The following is a 22,235-nucleotide window of genomic DNA, read 5'->3' as shown; positions in this document are numbered from 1 at the left end:
GATCGCAGATGAGGTTCGGAAAGATGAAGCAAGATGGAGTCTGGCGGATGGTGGTGAGGGTGGATATGGTGCCGTCGGCCGTTGGTGGTGAGGTAATGGTGGAGAAGATGTGGTGTCAGCATCAATGGTGGAGAAGGTTGCTTTCGGCGGCGGCGTCGATGTTGACATCGGCGTGGGCGTGGGCATCTGAGAGAAAATATGAAGGAGAAAACGTAATGATTTCGATGGAACTTAGATTTTAGCATAGATTTGATAGAAAAACTAATGAACCAGTTTAAGTTATAGTAAAACATTTAACTTATTTAACTTATTATTTCAGCACTTAGACATATAATTAAATTTTATTTTAGAATTTATTAATTTATTGAATGTATATTATGAAGTAAAATGTTAGATAAGATTATAAGTAAGATCTACATTTTTATACTTATGAAATTTAAAATTATATTTACTGTATTAAATTTATTATTGAAATTGATTATCATATATTAAATAGTGGCAAAGTCTATTATCCATTATCCATTTTTTATTATGATTAATTAAAATTAATTTAAAATTATTTTTTATTATTGTACTAAAATAAAAATCTCAAAAGGAAAGATGAAAAGGAAGGCTAAAAGCACCGCCGTTAACCGGCAGCCATTCGTACAGTGATAGCATTTTTTTTTGTAAAATTTGTACCAAGTCAATGATTTTTTTAAAGAAACCATGTGGACGATGGCTCGGAAGTTGACCATCCGAATTTGGTATCTCAGAAAGTGGGCTTCACAAACTCTTGTATCTTCCTTGATCATAAAACACGTCAGATGAGAACAACCCTCTTTACTCTCTTAATGTTTGTCGTTCTCTAGCTGACATAACTTGACAAAGAAATTAAAGGGTAAAGCCTAAACTCAAAATATTCTTAGCTCTTTAATTTTATGGACAAATTATGATGAGGTGAGGAAGGAGTAGTTAGTCAGGGAAACAAAATTTGATCTGAAGTTTCCTACGAATTGAGAGTTGTCCAGGTAGATGGTAGACGAGTGGAATTGATAACCGGCATGTTGCGCACATTCACATCAAGAGGAAGCATGCGATACTCAATATCTAGTTCTCTCAATACCTTGATCATCTCTTGGACCGCAAGCTCTCTTCTCAGAAACCGTTCGCCCATATCTTGAAAGTTAATACGATGCCTCATCCAAATTGATACTTTTAATCTGTTCACGTCATCAACATCTCTCAGAACGACCTGACCACCAGGATACCAATGCTCCTTCTTGTTCTCCAAATAGCTGCAAAATTAATAAACTTTGATTAGAAACGTAGCTAAGTGTTGTAGTGTTGACACCGAGCTGGAACTATTTTCTCATGTGAGAAGGATGATGAGTTGCGTCCTAAGATGATACTACAAAGCAAACTCAAATATCTTACAAGAAAAGAAAAACACAAGTGCAGCATAATTGATTTCGAGTTGATGAACTGGTTAAGAATTTAGCACAAGTTGACTGAAAGAGACCTTCAGCAGGATGCAAACCTAATAACTAAACCAGGTGAAGGACCAAAAGAATGATATTTTAACATTTATGATCCACCAAACTGCCTATGCTCTAGACATTAATAATTGAAGTTGTATAGATGGGGTGTGAGTGTTGGGCAAGTTGAATTGAATAGGGTTTAGTGTGAGAAAGACCAAAAATATATAATTCTAGTAATTCTAATTAAGTGGTTGGATTCAAAGTGCCTTGGATAATGTCTGATTGGAAGGCAAGATCCATGTAGCTGAATCTAACAAGATCAATATGGTACCAGACGATAACAAAATTCCAGCAAATATATATTAATTACCTCCATCCAACATTCTATTAATTTTTCTTGACTCATTCTCTTATTATAGGGGAGCATTAATTCTGCATGAGAAGAGTAATTTGTAAGATTTCATTAAAAAGTGAAGGCTTCTTAGTTCTTACCCCACTATCCTTTCTCTCATCATAGCAATCTTTTCCAGAGGAGTTGCAACATGAATACAGAAGTCGATTGAGTCTCCCATATCTGGACTGCGGTAAAAATTGGCAAGCGGCAAGGTAGCCAGAATGGAGTTGGGATATGCAACCTTAAGGTTGTCATACCTCAAGAAAATTGTTGTCAATATATTCATCTCCTCCACGCACATCTGAAAGTCAGAAAAAGAAATAGAAGAAACTATTTATCATAATCTTTATAGATAAGTATGGAGAATTGGTAAATCAAAATGTTGAACTACCTGGACTCCATTAATTTCACAGCGGTCGCCTACATCATAAGGGTGCATTGCAAATAAGAAAATAATAGCTTCGAAGACCATCTTCAAAGTGTTGCCAAAAATAAAGACTAGCAGCAAAAGCTGAGAGCTTAGAAAAACAAAGAAATGGGTGGTGGCAATGTCCAGAATAAGCAACCAAATAACAAATACAATGATTGATACAACAACATTTGCCATTTGATGGAGTTTGTTTACAGCAGTCTTTGTATCATTCAAAGTCAAAGCAAGAGCTCTACGTTCTCTAAATGCATTCACCTACAAGATTGCTTCAAATTCGTAAGTGACGCCTTGTCACGTAATGAGATAACATAGAATAAAGGGGAGAAGTTAAAATAAATTAGTACCACCCAGTTCTTGAGGGATCGCCTGCTGACCCTGTTTTTCTCTTGTGCTCCCTCAAACAAGCTCATTATCTTTTGAGCTTCATCGTTGTTCAGAAAACGCAAAAAATCAGCAAAGTAGATATACCTGGAAATTTTCAATTGTTTCAATTAATCAGCTATCTTGTCTAGTTTGGATATGAGCAAGTGCAAACAGAAAGGAGAGACAATTAGAGTATCATTTTTAATGATGAAGGCAGGCTGAATCTTAGAAGAACTACAGGGTGTTAGTTTCATCCATTATTAACCACAATGTTCAAACAGAAAGATAATGAGAGTATTTGATGTCATAATCTTAATTTGCTAAATATTTTTCAGGTTGCAAGCCAATAATGGAAACATGACTTGCATTATAAAGGGGGCAAAAGAGTGGTGCAATTGTCTCATAATTAAGAGAACTTGATGCAAAATTACTATTGTGCAAGATCTCCTAGCAAAGATCATCACCATCACTATCACCATCAAGCTCTATGTAACACAATATAATAATTTTAAGATTGAATAGATTTTTTTTTATTACATTAACTAATGTTTTCTTTCATCTCTCTTTTTATCCTCTGACCCCTTCACTATAATAGATTCAGTTCTTTTAACTATAGAATGTATTCATTCTTTTCAACGTGTCTATGAAATCTCACTCCACTTTCCGTCAATTAGACTGACGTCAAAAATTTAATCTAATAATAATATTATTTATTTGTAGAAAACTCACCCACCTCGATTGTGCATGATTTCTTGACTTGGGAAGTTCAATTCCTCTTTTGGCGGGCGATGTCTATGTCATTCCTAGTCATTATCTTCGAAGTCTATACTTCCTACTATTTTTCTCATTGCGGAGTTGCTTCTATTCCACTAGAAGGCTTATGCATTCAATTCCTCTACCCAAAGTTGCAACACAAATGATCTTGTGTCGGTGGAATAGCTTTAAGGATAGCTAGATCATGGCCAAACGAGTCTTACATGGTGAACTCATCTTAATTCTTTCAAAATATTGACTAACTAGCGAACCAGTTAAGAATACAAGGCAGTTCCTAGTTCTGATACCGGTAGCTTGATAGAGGAGCTCAAGTACAGCAACAGCATAGACACTACATTTACAATGGGAATAGATAAATGTATCCTTGGAGCTCAAGTCAGATGCTGAAAGGAGTGTCATGACCGGCAGTGTAGATTAGTTATAGTCTAATCGTTTGTTCTTCTCACATTCACATTCCTAATCATGCTTACTCTATTGTAAAGGTGATTATGTTCATTCTAGGCATCTCTTATAGTCCTGTCCTCTTAGATTATATGAAGGGAGGTATCACAAGGTCAACTTATACTATCAAGTATTGAGGGGTGAGAGGAGTTTTTTTCCCAAGGGCATGCATTACTCGGAAATTAATCACTGTCTCATTGTGACAAATCCACCATCCTGTAACCAATTGAGTATCTCGTGCGAGCTTAATCATGCTTACTCAAGGTGGCAAAGGCGAATACGCTCGCCCCCAGCGCCCCCGTCAACCCGTCCCAGGGTCAACACGGAGGAGGTAAATCATGGGCGGCTACTAACCTTTGGAATAGTGACTAGCACATAAGGGAAACATTTACCTCTATTATGCCGAGATTCGAACCACAGACCTCATGATGACAATAACTCATGTGCTAGCCACTAGACCGTCTCGAGGAGATTCTAATCATGCTTACTCAAAAGGTAGATTCGCTACCTTAGCGGCCCCCCTAGTGCCGGCCCCACGGATATGGAGGGAGGCTCATGCAGGTACACAGGCCATAGGCGCATGAAGGGGTAAACCCCAGGTCGTCAGTTCCTAAGAATCGACCCCTGGCCATTACGCCAGAGATACCATGCGCTCACCGTCTGTGCTACGCCCTGGGGGCCTAATCATGCTTACTCAAGTATCTTCATTTAGTTGATCATATTGTACTCCCCATCTTTATAGTTGTTGATGTTTTTCATTTGTATATTCTGCAATTTAATGGATGTAATTTCATTCATTCATCTAGATAACTTTTAATATCTTGGAAAAGAGAAATCATATTTATATTTAATCAAGGGCAACTATATTCTTCTTGGAAAAGTAGGAATGACTAAATATAAACGAGCTGATCCCAATCCGATGGACTTTCATGTAAAATGAGGAACCTCAAAATGGAATACTTACTTGGCACCAGATCTGGCAACATTGTTGAAAATCTTTCTCGCGGCAACCTTTGCCTCGAATTCACTGCGTATCTGGGTGACAGAATCATCTTCCCCGGCGCCCTGCTGAACCTGCTCATCAAGGGTCGTCAGAGTCCCATATCGCACAATTCTCATCAGCTTCTTCATCCTCCAAGCCGACACGTTCTTTTGGTTGAGTTTGTGTAATTCCTCGATCGTAATCCCTTCGTCCTGAGGCTTGGGTGTCGGAAACTTGAAGCTCTTACCAATTTGTGTACTCTTCCCAATGTTTTCAGTACCAGGGAGCCTGCTGCTCTTACTCGACAGCGCTGCCGCCTCAATCTCAGCTGGAATCCTTGCCCCTGCATCCCGCAGCCTCTGCAGTTCCGCTATCGTCCGTTCTTCTTCTTCCTTAATGTGTTGAATCTCTATTAGCGGCGGGCCAGAGAGTGTCTCGATCACGTACTGATTGAACAGAGACTCTTGGATGCGATCGAAGTAGGTGCTCACATGGAAGGAACTAGCAAGGACCTTCACGAGCAGGGTCTTGGCTAGTCGAAACAAGTTGGCTACGAGGAGGCATAACAGGATCTTGGTTACTTTTGGTAGAGTGCGGCTCTTCACCCGCCCTTGCACATTCTTGTTGAACAATAATTGCCAGGAGAGGAGTACGAAGCCGAGCCACAAGCAGTTCTGGACTGCCCTCCGAACGCCGTAGACGAAGTAGAGGACGCGCTTGCGAAGGATGAGAAAGTTGCGTTCGATGCAGAAGACGATGAGACGGACAAGCCATCCGGAGACAAGGCGGCCACAGATGAGCACGAAGAGTAGGAGGAACCACTTCCAAAGATGGAGCTCCAAAAGCGTCATCAACCGGAGGGACGGAAGGGACAGGCTGCATGCGAACGCGGCGACGATGAGGACTAGGCTCACACACTGTAGGATTGTGAGCCAACTTAAATCGGTGCGCTTGAACTCGTCGGGGATGTGATCATCGACGAATGGATCCTCGTCGTCCTCATCCATTCGCTGTGACTTGCCGCCGATGAACCCAGACTTGATCTGCCCGGACATGGGAATCCACCCGGACCTCCTCACCTCTTCATTACCAGTTGTCGTTTGGGGCGGCTGAGACGCCAGAGGAGGCGCCGGGTCCATGATCCTCGAACGAGTCTTGGTGCGGAGCATGGTGGAGTTGCGACGGAGGGAAGAATTTGAGGTGCAGCGGAGCACTTCCACACCGGCACCACTCAGTTCAGGCATCGCCGCCAAAGTCTTTCTATGCCGGAGTCCAGCGTCCGGGTCATCGGTATCGTTATCGTCGGACGAGGGTGATTGTTGATTAGAATAGGGTTCATCTCTGGAGGGAGCTTGGAAGGAGACTCGGGGTTCCCTGGAGCCAAATACAGAAGTGGGGGAGTTGGAATTTCTCCTCAGCTCCTCCATTTCCATGTCCATGTCCAAAGTCATCTCGGCGCCTTTGGAACGCTGTTGGTCGAGGAACGTGTGGATGAGCTGCGACGGGGGATCCTCGGCGATCTCCGCTTGCGGGCTCATGAAGCTGAACCCATCTCCTCCTTCCTCATCACGAAGACCGACGCCGCCATTTCCATTTCCATTTCCATTTCGGATTCGGCGTCCATCTTTGCCTTCCGATTTCCAAAACTCATAGCTCGATTCCCTCCACACTTGATTGGGAGCGTTCCCGCCGCCAATGTAGCCCGCGGCGGGACCACGGTGGTGGCTGTTTCCGTCGATCTTGACTACCACCTCGCCACTGTGGTCGGGATCATCTTTTTCAAGAAGGATCGGCTGCTCCTCGAGATCGTGGGAGAGGCTGCGAGAGGAAGAGTACTTGTGCGAGCCACCATGGGACTTGAAGGACCTTTGGAAGGAATCCATGGCCGGATGGATGGCAAAATGGCAATGAAGGAGAAGAATAAAAGGTGGAAGAGCCAAAGCTAAAGTTAGCATGCAAGAACATGATCAATCGAACATAGCACTTGTGCTATTTATATAAATCAGCCCGAGGAGCAGCGACAAGTGTACGGATTTCAATTGTATTTTTTTTTTTTTTTTACTTGGCATTGGAGTTGGGACTAAACTAATCACATTTACTCGGAAATTAATGGTGGCTTCTTCCTGAGAGGTGATATGTTTTTGGCCCATCAAAAAATGTTAGTCCTGGATGATCAATTTGATCCTTATAAAATTTTTCAATTATTCATCGGATAAATTAAAAGGTGCTCATGTTTTTAACCCATCAAGTGTTGTGGTTAACTGATTGCGTAACGGTTGTGGTTGTGTAACGGTTGGGGCAATTTTTTTTTTTTTTTTGCCTTCCAATGATGACGCCTGCTTACTACGGGCGACTAGTCGGACGAGAATAATGGTCAAAAGTCGAGACAGGCACGTTGATTTCACGGATCTGGACTCTGGAGGCTCTAAACCAAGAAGTGAGAACCACCGGGATCTACTAACCTCTCGTGTATATGTGAATGGGAAAACTTCTTCTCAAAGGTAGGTGGATTTTTGATGAAAGGGAGGTTGTGACTATTTTGGGCATGGATTGCATTGCATTGGTTGATATTAACAGCAGGGTGGCTCCTAGATTTTAAAGGATCCTATATTAAAAAAAATATCTTTTATATTTATATAAAAAAAAAATAAAGTCGATATGATGTTATAAAAATAGGAAAAGTAATGATGTGGCAAGTTGATGATGCAATGACGACGGCACTGAAAATCATGATATACGAATCAGAAAAGGACGGCGGGCGATGGTTGTCAGTGTAGGCGAAGAGTTTGAAGGTGAGCAAAAGTAAATTTTAGAAGATTAAGGTTTAGGAAGATCGAAATAGGAAAAGTTATGCGAAAGAGGAAGTTAAAGTTTGAATTTAAAATTAAGTGCTTTGTAATATAATTTTTTTCAATGAACGTGGGGATTATTTAATTAGCCTTTACGAAAACAAATATAAAACAAGTACTAAAAAAATTGTGTCATGCCATAAGGGGGCCTACGCTAGCCCCATCTTGTCAACCCGAGCTGACTCTGGTCAACAAATTATGAAACTAGTGAGGATCCCTCCCAATTGTGTATTGGGGAGGAAAGATAGCATTTACTCATTAATAAAAATTAATAAGTGTTCTCATACGGTGCAAATTTATTTTTTGAAACTCAGTCCTCTTTATAGATCATATCACTTATTTAGAGTTTGCATTGATAAAGTCTTCGATCATTGAGAGCTCAGCCAACCTCCAAGCTTTTTATCCGCGACCTTAGGTTCATCCCCTAAACTACCCTACTATCTCCTTACGACCCCACCTGTGATTTGTTGTGCCTCCAAGCTATGGACCTGACCTATAAGGTCAGCATCGATGAGTGGGGGTCGGCTTTGCCTCCTACTACTACTACTAATAATAATAATAAAATTAAAATGATGATTAATCAATCAATAAATAATTAGAAATAAAATTATATAGAAATAGGTTCAATCCCTGCTTTAATTAGAATTTTAATGGAAGAAAATATTAATCAATTATATAGATATATATATACACACACAAGAATATTGCCCTACTTATCTTATGGTGCTTACCTTGTAAGCACCAAATATAGTTTTTCCTTTATTTTTTTTAGAATTTAGGGTTTAGAGTTTGAGTTATAGTATTAAAGCTTAAAAAATTAAAAAATATATACATACATGGTACTATAACTCAATCTCTAAAGACTAAACTCTAAATTCTAAATGCTAAGCTCTAAAAAATAAAGAAAAAAAAATATACTTAGTGATCACTTACTAAAAGTGAATAGGGGATGGTAACACATGTGCAATTTGGATGTGGAGGCTCTAGGAGACATTATATGCTGAAGGCGGGTGAGATCCCTAGCATGTGGATTCACGCATCTTTCAACCTCTACACTATGGTGGCAAAAGGCGATTACGCTCGCCTTCAGCAACTTGCTCTACACTAGAGACTAGAAAAGGTGGACCCCCTAAAGAATAGAGGATAGCCAGATAGGATGTTAGGCTACATGCGACATAGAGGTGCCTATAAGAGGTGATTGTTTGATGTCTGATCTCCGGTGGTTCATATGGAAGATAAGTAATCGACTGTAGCATGTGTGATGGTTGATACACAGAGAGAAAGTGATGGTACTCATTGAGCACATATACGTCTTACCTCGGATACATTCTCAGATCTAATATTTCTTCAAACATGACATGAGCAACGATCATTGGTTACTATATGATTGTGTATTTTTTTGATAATATATATTTACCTTTTTATTAAAAAAAAAAAAAAAAAAAAGCCAACGGAGATGCTGAAGCAGAGTAGCCAAAGGGGTTGGAGTGTAAGGGAGATGTTGTCTCGAAGGACTATTCTTACAACCTAACTGTTGACATCCCCTAATGAATTGGACTTCTAACTTAAGGAGAGTTAGTGGAAGTGATTTGACGAACTGACGAGAGGGGCTGAACTACAGGGGAGATGTCTCCATGGGGGACTATTTTTGTGACATGATAAACAACGTCCTTTGCTAGACTTCTAGTTAGAGGGATGTGAATATAAATGATAAAGTAAAATAATCAAAAGGGAATGAGCCTAGGGGAGATATTCCCATGGGGGATGTTCTCGTCGGCCTGTGTGACGGATTGAGGATGTTCCCTAGCAGAAATGCTCCTGTGTCGTTAATCCATTGTAGAAAGTGAGAGCTAGAAGGGGTTCACCCGAAAAGGTACTCTAACTGTTAGATCGCTTCAGGGATATTCCCAAGACAGATGTTCCCAATTCTTACACTTCTAAATCCATACACTTCCAAGTACGTGTACTTCCAAGTTCGTGACTTCCAAGCTCATGTACTTCTAAGTTCATTTATATTTGAGTTACTTTTGAGTCCATGTACTTTTGAGTCACTACAACAAAATATGACTTTCTGTAGTATGTCATCGATGGCGTGTAGTTAGGGCGTGTCATCAATAATTGTTTTTATGATGTACCTAATTATGTGCGTTGTAAATAATATAATGTTTATACAAATGATGACATACAGAAAAAGTACACTATTAATAATTTTTTCTACTATGTGCAAAGTGCACTGTTAAAACTTAATACTAATGACGTGTGAAGTCGACTATTAATGTTATTATATTTATATAAATGATGACTTACACAAAATACATACTGTTAATAAATCTTATTTATGACGTGCAAAGTATCTTTAATTTGTTTTAAATTTTTAAATCCTTAGAACCTTGGTTAGCACCTCGCGAATTCTTAGCTGAATTCTTTCGGCCAAATTCGTAAAGCCAAACTTCTATCTGTCGAAATCCCTCTACCCGAAACCCTCCTCTTTGCCGAAACCTTCCACGCTCCCGCCTCACTTTTACCTCCTCACTCTCCACCTTCATCTTTGTCGAGCTTCGTCTTCCTTGCTCCGCTCATCATTGCCCTCTTGGATCTCTTTCGCGGCCCACCATGGTCATGCTAATCTGGTTCATCAAGGAAGGGCTAAAGGCAATCTTTCTCCTCTCTCTTTACTCGCTCAACCGTGCCACCCTCGTCTCTATGGCATGGGACCGTAATGGCGGTGACGGAGCTAGTGGTGGAGTGTCGGAGTGCCACAAGGTGAATCATTCGTCAGGATCCATACGGGGTTTGGATCTGTCAGCCGGCGTAGGCTTATCAGACAAACATGGTTGCCCTCCAATCACCAGGGTCTTCTTCGATTAGTCTTGATTCTCATGGCTCGATTTGGTCATTTTCACTGTCTTAAAATACCTAGAGATTTTACAACTCTGTGCTCTGTTAGCTAGTAGAGTCAAATCTTTGGCCAACTTTTCTTTAAGATGCATAACTGTTTTGCAATTACAGATTTCAAAGTAAAATTTCTAGAAACATAGAGTTGAAAATTTTCATAAAGAAAATTACTCATGAAATTCTTTTGCCATGGATATAAAAGCTAGTTAAGAACCTTTTTCATTGAATCATTTCTGAAACTTATAGGTAACTAAAAGTTGTCAATCCTAGTTAGATTCTCAAAATTTTTCTTTTATCGAATTGTAGTATAGCCAAGTTGTTAAGTTCTTGGTAGTGTACAGGAAAACTTAATCTTCTCCTACCAGATGGAGCATATAGACATGATAATATGCTTTACTGTCAAAATAATGCACTACTTTAGCCACTTAAACCCTTCCATTGAATTATGTCAATTACTCAATCTTGAAGATACTTGTATTATCAGATAAACATATTAGAGTTCAAGGTACAAGGGATAATGGGAGACTAAAGAACTTTTATTAATCTAAAAGGTAATTAAAAGAGTCTAGATATTACCAAAAGTAGTGCCTTATATATTCTTATTTACTATTTAATGGTGGAACAAGATCTATATAGCCAACTCCAAATAGTTGAAACTATTAATTTGTTGTTGTTTAATGGAATTACCAGTTCCTTTCTTAGCATGTTGAGCTTTTTCACCATATCAGATTTGTGTGGCTTCGAGAGAAGATTGGAGTGTCTATCAGCACTTGATCCAAGGAGGAGTTTGTTGGTGTTGGTTCAAGGCTGATGACAATGGAGAATAAATGCTGATGATAATAGAGATTGAATACTAAAGATAATAGAGATTAAATGAGTTTTAATGGTCTAGAGTTAATGGTGTCCTTTCATTTGTCTTGTTGTCTTTTCATTTCTTTTTGTTTTGTCTATTTAAGGTTCGTGATGTAATGGTTTCAAAGATTGATCAATTGAAAATCCAGAAAAGAGCATTTGCTCAAAGATTGATCGAGTGTTCTTAAGTTTTGGTTCATTTCGTCCAGCAGAAGGTTGAGCTACAGAAGCTAGCGTCTGTAGAAGGTTCTGTTGTTCTCTGTCTTGCTTCTGTTGTAGTTTCTGATATTGATGTAGGTTTGTTTCCACAACATGAAAACCTACAAGTGGTATCAGAGCACTTGGTGATATTTTGGGAGCTGTGGAAGTCTTGTCAAGTTTTTGGAAGGTTGTTTCTGTCCTACAGAAGGAGATGGAAGCAAGCAGAAGCGATTTTTCTTCTACGACGCCTCCTGTGTTTGATGGGGAGAACTATCTGTTGGCGCAGCTAGGGCCGGCAAGAGGGGGTTGAACTGCCTAGCAAAATAAAAGTACACCCTCCTCGATTCTTTCAACTCCAAAATATGCAATAGTAATAAAAGTAAACTAACATAAAGAAAAAGAAAGACTCAGCTATTTACTTGGTTACAACCAAGAAGGTTGTTAATCCAAGGCAATAGAAAAAGCTATGAAGAATCTCCTTCTCTGAAGGCGGAGAAGCCTTTTACACACTAGAAGCTCAAAACTATTGCAAGAAAGGAATACAGAGTTGTTTGCTTAATTAAATGATTAGATCTGAACCAAGGCTATATTTATAGCCTTAGTCGGGGCGTCCTGAAGGATTCCAGGCGCCCTGGGGGGATAAAATTTTATCCCTCAATAAATAGATCATGGTTTGACTGTGATCAAGATAAGAAGGCATCCCGGGCGCCCGAAATGGTTCCGGGCACCCGGACTGTGAAGTCAACTAGGTTGACTTTTCGTCCGGGCCTTCTGCTCCATTTCAGCTCGGCTTAGTCCGGGTCTCTTCTGCTCCGGCTCCGTTTGCTTGGGTGATCTCCGCTATCCGGAATAGGGCTCATCCGAACCCAACTTCCGGTCTTCTCCTTGAGCAGCCTTCCTTCCCGGTTTCTCGTCTCTCGAACGCCGCGTACGTTCTTCTCGTCCACCGGTGTACTCTTCGGCGGTCACCTCGTCCCTCGGACGCACTGAGCTCGTTAGCTCTCTCTCTGTGTCGTCCTTCTCGCTAGCCGCGTCTTCCGCTCGACTTCCTGCGCTCCTAAACTCCTGCACACTTAGACACAGAGATCAAATAATAAGCAAGACTTAACCTAACTTGGTTGATCACATCAAAACAACCACGGGGTCCAACAATCTCCCCCTTTTTGATGTGCATCAACCCAAGTTCAAGTTAGGGTATAAAAATAAATAGTAAAAATTACTAACTGACAAATAGTAATTTTAAAGAAATTACTCACTAACAGTTTAAGCATAAAAGATTGCAATAAAAAGTTGCAATACAAAAAAAACTTTAAAATCTAGCTCCCCCTTAACTTGTACCTCTCTCCCCCTTTGATCACAGCAAAAATAATGGGGTTTAAAAAAATTTCGAAGTTAAACATTAAAATATCTAATTTAAGAGGTGATTTTGCAAGAATTCTAAAAAAAATCTAACTTTAGAGGACCTTTTATTTTTGAAAAAAAAATTTAAAAGAATTTTTGCAAGAGAATTTCTCTAATTTAAAAATTTTTTTAAGTTAAACAAAAATATCTTCTGAAAATTTTTCTAAGTGAAAATTTTATGCTAGAAATATTTTTCTAAGTTAAAAAAAAAATTGAAGAACTTTTACAAGTATTATTTAATTCTGCTTTTCAAGAAAGTTTAATTAAACATTTCATTTCTATATTTGACTTTCAGGCAGTGGCGAGGCACTAGGCCTTCTTGGTTATTGGAGCAACAACCACTTTCTAATCAAAGTCTCATAAGGAAATTTACTGTTTAATTTTCTTCTCTGAAAGCCTTTAACTTTTAAATTTAATCTAGCAATGATTTTGGAATCCAGTAAAGATTCCTTCCTACTTGATTAATCAGAAACTTAGGGGGTATATAGTTTCTAGGAACTTTCCTAAGTTGTCCCTGATGTTTTCTAATATACCAGTTTAATTTTTCATAAATCCTTAGTTTTGATTTTGGAAATTTATTTAAACATGCGTGATTATCTTTTAAATTCTCAATTCTCAATTTTTAATTTTTAATTTTTAATTTTTAATTTTTAATTTTCTAATTTTCTAATTTTAAATTATCATACATTTCTAGTGGGCATGCTTTTGCTAAGTTTAATTTCAATTCAGTATTTTCTTTTTCTAAGATTGCTAGATCCTTCATAAGCATTTTGATAAAATTAAAGGATTGAGTAGGGAAGATCACGTACCTTACTTACCTTACTTAGTGACGCTCCCCCTTTGTCGTAGCTTTCTTCTTCTTCTGAGGATCCTCTCCCTTCATCTATGCTCATCTCTGAGTCCGAGTTGTCTTCAAAGAGATGGTTGGCCATCAGTGCTATTCCTGAGAAGGCTTCAACTTCTGACTCGGAGGATGAAGAGTCATCCCATGTAGCCTTCAGACTCTTGCGTGTAGAGGACGTCGGTCTCTGAGACTTCTCCTTATGTCTTTTCTTCAACTTAGGGCAATCATCCTTGATGTGCCCTTCCTCATTACAGTTGTAGCATCGGACCGTCCTTCTGTTGCGTTGATGCTTCCTTGACTGCGATTTAAATTTATTAGTATTAACAAATTTATTTAACTTTCTTACCAATAGCACAGCGTCGGTTTCATCGATCGATGCTTCAGAATCGGGATCGTCCTTTTCGGCTTGTAGGGTAATATTGAGTTTCGTCTTCTCCATTTGCTTAGGCTTTATGATTCGAGACTCGTGAAGTTCAAATGTAGAGAATAAATTTTCTAAAGTACTTACCTCAAGGTCCTTAGAAATATAGTACGCATCTACTACGGAGGCTCATTCCAGAGTTCTGGGGAAGGCGTTAAGTGCATACCGAATGGAATCTCGGTTTATTACTGTTTCACCGAGATTCGTCAGTTGCGTTATCAGCTCCTTGATCTTTGCTTGGAGTTGCGCAACCTTCTCGCCGTTGTTCATCCGAAAATTTGTTAGTTGTGTCCGGAGGACATCGCGCCTTGCTAGCTTCGCTTCTGAGGTGCCCTCGTGGAGCTCCAGGAATTTATCCCAGAGGTCTTTGGCGGAGTCGTAGCTTCCGATCCGACTTACCTCTTGGAGCGGCAGCACACTGAGCAGATGAAATTCGACCTTTCCGTTGGCCACGCAATCGGCCTGCTCCTTCTTCGTCCAGTTGCACTCTTCTTTATCTTTTGGCGTTGCATATCCATACTTCATTATTAAAAGACTATCAAATTTAGTTTTAAAAAATACCTCCATTTTTCGCTTCCAAGTAGCGAAGTCTCCGTCGAACTTCGGGGGGATGAATGTTCGCGCCGGCCATCGTCCTGATCTTTGTGCTTCAATCGGCGGTTAGTTCTTCTGAGGCTGTCGGGCTCTGATACCAATTGTTGGCGCAGCTGGGACCCGCAAGAGGGGGGTGAATTACCTACCAAAATAAAAGTACACCCTCCTCGATTCTTTCAACTCCAAAATATGCAATAGTAATAAAAGTAAACTAGCATAAAGAAAAAGAAAAACTCAGCTATTTACTTAGTTACAACCAAGAAGGTTGTTAATCCAAGGCAGTAGAAAAGGCTCTGAAGAATCTCCTTCTCTGAAGGCGGAGAAGCCTTTTACACACTAGAAGCTCAAAACTATTGCAAGAAAGGAATACAGAGTTGTTTGCTTAATTGAATGATTAGATCTGGACCAAAGCTATATTTATAGCCTTGGTCGGGGTGCCCTGAAGGATTCCAAGCGCCTTGGGGGGATAAAATTTTATCCCCCAACGAATAGATCGTGGTTTGACCGTGATCAAGATAAGAAGGCATCCTGGGCCCCCGGATGGTTCCGGGCGCCCGGAATGGATCCGGGCGCCCGGACTATGAAGTCAACCAGGTTGACTTTTCGTCCGGGCCTTCTGCTCCATTTCAGCTCGTCTTGGTTCGGGTCTCTTCTGCTCTGGCTCCGTTTTCTTGGGTAATCTCTGCTATCCAGAATAGGAGGGCTCACCCGAACCCAACTTCCGGTCTTCTCCTCGAGCAGCCTTCCTTCCTGGTTTCTCGTCCTTCGAACGCCGCGTACGTTCTTCTCATCCACTGGTGTACTCATCCGTGGTCACCTTGTCCCTCGGACGCACCAAGCTCGTCAGCTCTCTCCGTGTTGTCCTTCTCACTAGCCGCGTCTTCCGCTCGACTTCCTGCGCTCCTAAGCTCCTGCACACTTAGACACAGGGATCACATCAAAACAACCATGGGGTCCAACACTATCAAGCGTGGGCGGTGAAGATAAGCGCTTTCATGGAGGGTAGTGACTTGTGGGAAGCAGTGAAGGATGATTATGAAGTGACCCCACTCCTACAATCAATCAAATACAGTTTCACAAGGAAAGCATCACAAGGAAGGCGAAGGCGAAGTCGTGCCTTTATGCTGCAGTGTCACCTTTTATATTCAACGGGATCATGAAGTTTCCAATCGCGAAGGATATTTGGAATTTTCTGAAGATTGAGTACGAAGGTGATGAGAAGATAAGAGGTATAAAGGCTTTGAATTTGATGCGGGAGTTCGAGAGACAACAAATGAAGGAGAATGAGGCTGTGAAGGATTTTTCAGATAGATTGATTAATCTGGCTAACAGAATCAAAGTTCTGGGCACATATATGAAGGACGACCGGATCGTGCAGAAGATTTTAGTGTCATTGCCAGAAAGGTTTGAAGCTAAGATTGCCTCTCTGGATAACACCAAGGATCTGTCCGATATAAGGTTGGCGGAGTTGTTGAGTGCATTAGAAGCTCAAGAACAAAGAAAGTTTATGAGAAGGGAAGTTCCCGTAGAAGCCATGGAAGGAGCCTTACCAGCAAGGTCTCAGATGAGAGCTTCTGGAAGAGAAAAGAAGTCTTGGAACCAACAGAAAGGGAATGCAGAAGGTTCAAGCAGTAACAAAGGTCATGCTGAACAGAGACATCCTTCTGAGAGTGGTTCTGCTTATCAGAGAGAAAGGTTTGATTCTTGCAAACATTGTGGAGGCACAAATCATCCACATTACAAGTGTTGGAGGAGGCAAGACGTGAAGTGCAATAATTGTCATAAGTTTGGGCATATTGCAAGGTTTTGTCAGGAGAAAGATTCTCGGCAAGATGCTACAGAAGGTGCTACAAATAACGAGGTAGAGTTGATGTTTACAGCATCTTGTTTTGCTACAGGTGTGACTCGTAGAAGTTTGTTGGTGGATAGCGGATGTACCCACCACATGTCGTATGATGAGAAGTCATTTGTTATTTTAGATCGAAGTTTCTGTGCTAAAGTGAAGATTGGAAATGGTGATTACATCGATGTTGAAGGAAGAGGAGATGTAGTCGTTGATGGTCTAAAAGGTAGAAAGTTAATAAGTGATGTATTGTATGTACCTAAGATTGATCAAAATTTTTGAGTGTTGGTCAACTCGTGCAGAAGGGGTATAAGGTGATGTTCGAAGAAGGATTCTATTTGATAGTAGATTCTTCTGTGAAGGAGATACTCAAGATTCAGATGAAAAACAAGAGCTTCTCCTTTGATCCCGTGTCACAGGGTCAGCAAGCTATGGCGGCCCAAGATAACGAAGCAGAACTTTGGAACAGAAGGCTGGGGCATTTCCACAACAAGGGCATAGAGTTTTTGCAGAAGAATGATATGGTAGTTGGATTTCCAATTCTACAACAAAAGGATACATCTGACTGTAGAACGTGTTTGCTTGGAAAGTAGACGAGGCTTCCTTTTGAGAATTCAAGCTGGAGAGCCAGTGAGAAGCTACAGCTTATTCACACAGCTGTTTGTGGACCTATGTCAGAGGTTTCTTTAAATGGTTGTAAGTATTTTATCATTTTTATAGATGATTTCTCTAGGATGTGCTGGATTTACTTCTTGAAGGCTAAGTCTGAGGTTGCAGAGATATTTGAGAAGTTTAAGAAGCAAGTTGAAAATGAGTGTGGTAGATCCATACAGATTGTGAGATCTGACAATGGGACAGAGTATACTTCTACTAGTTTCAGGTCAATTTGTGAAGAATCTGGAGTGCAACATCAGTTTATTGTACCTTATTCCCCACAACAAAATGGTGTGAGTGAGAGAAAGAACAGAAGCATCATGGAGATGGCAAGATGCATGATGCAAGAGAAGGATATGCCAAGAAAAGTTTTGGGCAGAAGCTGCGAATACTGTAGTGTTTCTGCAGAACAGACTTCCTACAAAGTTAGTAAGCATGAAGACACCTCATGAGGCTTGCTATGGGTTCAAACCGATCATGAAGAATCTAAATGTGTTTGGATGTGTGTGTTATACACATATTCCTTCTGTGAGAAGAGATAAGTTGGACCAGAAGGCAGAAGTTGTGATCTTCATTGGTTATAGTATGCAATCAAAGGCTTATAGAATTTATCAGCCGCAGAATGGAAAGGTAATTATGAGCAGAGATGTTAAGTTCTTTGAAGAAGAAAAGTGGATCTAGTCGGGCAGAGAATCAGTCTCTGAGCATACGTCAGAGATGCCTGTTTTGGTGGAACGAAATTCTGAGGAGCAGAATGCTGAGGGACCAGAAATGCCTGTTTTGGTGGAACGAAATTCTGAGGAGCAGAATGCTGAGGGACAGAACATCGAGTAGCAACTCAATTCTGAACAAAATGTTGATGATACACCAATAAGAGGTACGAGATCATTAACTGATGTTTATGAAAGATGTAATGTTGCAGTAATGGAACCTGCTAGTTTTGAGGATGCAAAGGAAGACAGAAGGTGGCTAGCTGCAATGCAGGAGGAGCTAGCTATGTTTGAAAAGAATGAAACTTGGGAACTTGTGGATAGACCACATGACAGAAAGATCATTGGAGTAAAATGGGTTTATAGAACGAAACTAAACCCAGATGGTTCTGTGAACAAGCATAAAGCTAGGCTTGTTGTGAAGGGCTACTCTCAAGTTTGGAGAGTAGATTATTCAGAGGAGATTTATGTTGAGCAGCCAGAAGGATTTTGTGTTGCAAAGCCTGAACAAAAGGTGTACAGGTTGAAGAAGGCTCTGTATGGCTTAAAGCAAGCTCCTAGAGCTTGGTATAGTAAGGTTGATGATTATTTTACTAAGTTGGGGTTTGAAAAAAGTCGAAGTGAGCATACTCTGTATGTTAGGAAGGTTGATCTAAGTGTAATTATTATTTCCTTGTGTGTAGATGATCTTTTGGTTACAGGAAATGATCAGAAGCTCATACAAAAGATGAAGCAGAGTCTAATGCAGATGTTTGAGATGACAGATTTGGGAGAGATGACATTTTTTGTTGGCATGGAGGTGAATCAAATTCCAAGAGAGATCTTTATTTGTCAGAAGAAGTATGTGAGAGAGATTCTAAAGAGATTCCAGATGGAGGAGTGCAAGAGTGTAGCAACTCCTATGGCACAGAAGGATAAACTGAGCAAAAGTGATGGTTCTGCACCTGCAGACAATGCATTCTACAGAAGTTTGGTCGGATGTCTGATGTACTTGACAGCAACTCGGCCGAATATCCTTTTTCCAGTAAGTATACTTTCAAGATTTATGCATTGTGCTAGTGAAGCGCACATGATAGCAGCGAAGAGGGTACTTAGATATCTTGAGGGGACGAGTTCCTATGGAATGAGGTATAGAAGGTCCAACAAGTTTGAGCTCTATGGATTTTCTGATAGTGATTGGGCATGTTCTGTAGATGATATGAAGAGTACTTCGGGGTATTGTTTTTCACTAGGATCAGCTTGTTTCTCATGGTATTCAAAGAAACAAGAAATTGTAGCTCAATCGACTGCAGAAGCTAAGTTTGTTGCAGCAACAAGTGCTGTGAATCAAGCTATTTGGTTGAGGAAGCTTCTGAATGATATGGGTTACATAATGGAGAAGGAAACAAAAGTTTCTGTTGATAACCAAGCTGTACTGGCGATCTCAAAGAATCCAGTTTTTCATGGTAAAACAAAACACTTAATGTGAAGTATTATTATCTTAGAGAAGTGCAGCAGATGGGAGATGTATAATTGATCTACTGTACTATCAGTTAGCCGATATCTTCACCAAGTCTTTTCACCAGAGCAGATTTGTGTGGCTTTGAGAGAAGATTGGAGTGTCTATCAGTGCTTGATCCAAGGAGGAGTTTGTTGGTGTTGGTTCAAGGCTGATGACAATGGAGAATAAATGCTAATGATAATGGAGATTGAATACTGAAGATAATGGAGATTAAATGAGTTTTAATGGTCTAGAGTTAATGGTGTCCTTTCATTTGTCTTGTTGTCTTTTCATTTCTTTTTGTTTTGTCTATTTAAGGTTCGTGATGTAATGGTTTCAAAGATTGATCAATTGAAAATCCAGAAAAGAGCATTTGCTCAAAGATTATTCGAGTATTCTTAAGTTTTGGTTCGTTCCATCCCGCAGAAGGTTGCGCTACAGAAGCTAGCGTCTGTAGAAGGTTCTGTTGTTCTCTGCCTTGCTTCTGTTGTAGTTTCTGATATTGATGCAGGTTTATTTCCGCAACGTGAAAACCTACAGGATGCTAAACAGATATCTTGATAGTTTTAATTGCTAAGTTTCTTTGCAGTTTGAGTTCATATCTTTGTAGTTCAATGGAAACTTTTGATACATATTTGCAGATGATTAATTGATTGTAGCATGAAGAAATATGTGATATTTGTTGTTTTTGATAGTAGCTTTACTGATTGTTTAAACAAGGTGTTGGGATAGTACATTTGCTGCAATTTAGGTTATTATATAGAATTTTGTGCAGCTATTTTAAATTCTTTGTAATGTAATGTGCTACAGTTCTAGTTGTGTTTGTGCATCTATTTCTCATCTAATCATAGTAGTATCTACTTTGTTCATCAACCAATATTTTATGTTATGGCCAAATTATTATTTTTGTATTTGTTACTTGCTTTTTTCTATATAATGCACAATACTTTTCTGTTTTTAGATGATCCAAAGTAGAACTATGTACTATATATTCTACTTTGTATTAGTCTTTTAAGTCATTATTTTGTTTGCTGCTATGTTCCTTACTTGGTACAAATACTACAATAGTGAAGCAATCAATTTAATGTCCCTTTTGGTCAGACCAAGAAGCTGTTGCAATCAATGAGGTTCCCAAGCGGCAACAACGTTGGAACTCAGATGCTGTTAAAATTCCTGAATGCCAATTATCTAACCTCAATAGATCAAGTACACCTAAGAATACATTTGAAATTACTCCTAGACACGCATTTATTAAATCTAATTTAAAGCCATCTGGAGATTCTCAAAAGGAACATATTGGTGAGATTAGTTTATTTGTATTATCTAGTTTTATTTCACATTTTGAATAATCGTATTTAATTAAATGCTCATCTAAATCATGCAGTAGTACCATCATAGAAATCCACAACTACTTCATTAAGAATCGATAGATTTTGGTGCCCTTTTACTCTGAAAGTTGTTCGAGAGCTGCTTGCAAAAATTGTAATAGTCTGTAGTTTCTGAATGAACCACGTTAAGATGCACTGCTATGTGACTGTATGTCCTACATGATATATTATTAATCATACTTTCTTTTTTTATTTTAATTGTTGATGTAGGTTACACTAATAATTTAATTTTGATATATGATAAATAGGTTAAAGTTAGATATGTTATTTGTCTAATTATTTTACCAAGTATACAGAAATTGATGAGTCTAAAGGACCAGATACTAAGCTGAAATCCAGCTAGATCTGCGAGATCGGATAGCATGCGAAATCCAGATAGGTCAACGGGTTAACCTGATATATGGCAGAAAGTTCGGTAGACAACCGATAAAAGTTCAGTTGGGTCTGCGGACCTGACAACTGACATGAAGACCTGGTGGGTTAAGAAACTAATCAAACTGACAATAAGTTGGTAAGTAAAGGTAAGTCACTTGAGAAAATGACTCGTTGAGGGGCAATAAGTGTCGGTTCAGTTTAGGATCATTTCGGATTCCTAAACTGAGACCTTGACTAGATCCTAATCTCAGTGAGACATAGTCAAATTACTACTCAGTATTATTGTGCTAACACTTGTCTTGTAGGTAATTATTTGGTTTATTGGACTAACATGCTTTGCAAGTCAAGAAGAGCACAAAAAGCCTTGGATGAACAGTACCCAAGGCATCCTTCATGGAAGGCGTCTTCAATCACTGAAAGCGTCTTGGAACTGTTCATAGAATGCGCCTTCAGTGCTTTGAAGGCACCATCCGTGAGATAAATTTTGGACCTCATCACAGATAAGGTGCAGCGAAGTCGGGATAGAGTTTGTGGCATGAAAGGCGCCTTCCACACCCTTTATAAGGGGGACTCAACCAAGATTCAAAATACAACACTCATACAATCATCTGTGCTTCCGATTGGACTTCTGAACGCTTCGGCTTCTTGCTACAACTCCGTTGCGACGCTGCCATGCTGATCTACTGTTAAGAAGCCGGCCAAACACCGAGCTCGAGCTGACCAACTTTGGAAAAAGTGTTTGGTAACTTTAAGAGTAGGGCACTTGTTTCTATAGTGCCCTCTCTCCCTACACTTAAAACAAGTTATATGAAATTTTAAATTTAGAATTTTACCTTTTAAATCCATGATAAGATTCTCCCCCTTGACTGTTGTCATATCAAATT

The 22,235-nt window shown here is 39.7% G+C and overlaps 1 protein-coding gene across 1 annotated transcript; it reads right to left on the bottom strand.

The window, feature by feature from the left end:
• Positions 1-988: 988 nt before the first annotated feature.
• Positions 989-6,727, bottom strand: LOC121977574 (mechanosensitive ion channel protein 6-like). The gene is made up of 5 exons (XM_042530072.1): positions 4,827-6,727; positions 2,629-2,752; positions 2,246-2,539; positions 1,953-2,155; positions 989-1,277 (listed from the first exon to the last, which is right to left on the bottom strand). Exons 1-5 carry the CDS (start codon positions 6,725-6,727, stop codon positions 989-991), a joined length of 2,811 nt encoding a protein of 936 aa, XP_042386006.1.
• Positions 6,728-22,235: the final 15,508 nt, after the last annotated feature.

The sequence above is a fragment of the Zingiber officinale genome, chromosome 4B, assembly GCF_018446385.1.
Source record: "Zingiber officinale cultivar Zhangliang chromosome 4B, Zo_v1.1, whole genome shotgun sequence".
NCBI lineage: Eukaryota > Viridiplantae > Streptophyta > Magnoliopsida > Zingiberales > Zingiberaceae > Zingiber > Zingiber officinale.
Note: the sequence above shows the minus strand (reverse complement) of the source record. Positions and strands in the feature narration are given on the sequence as shown.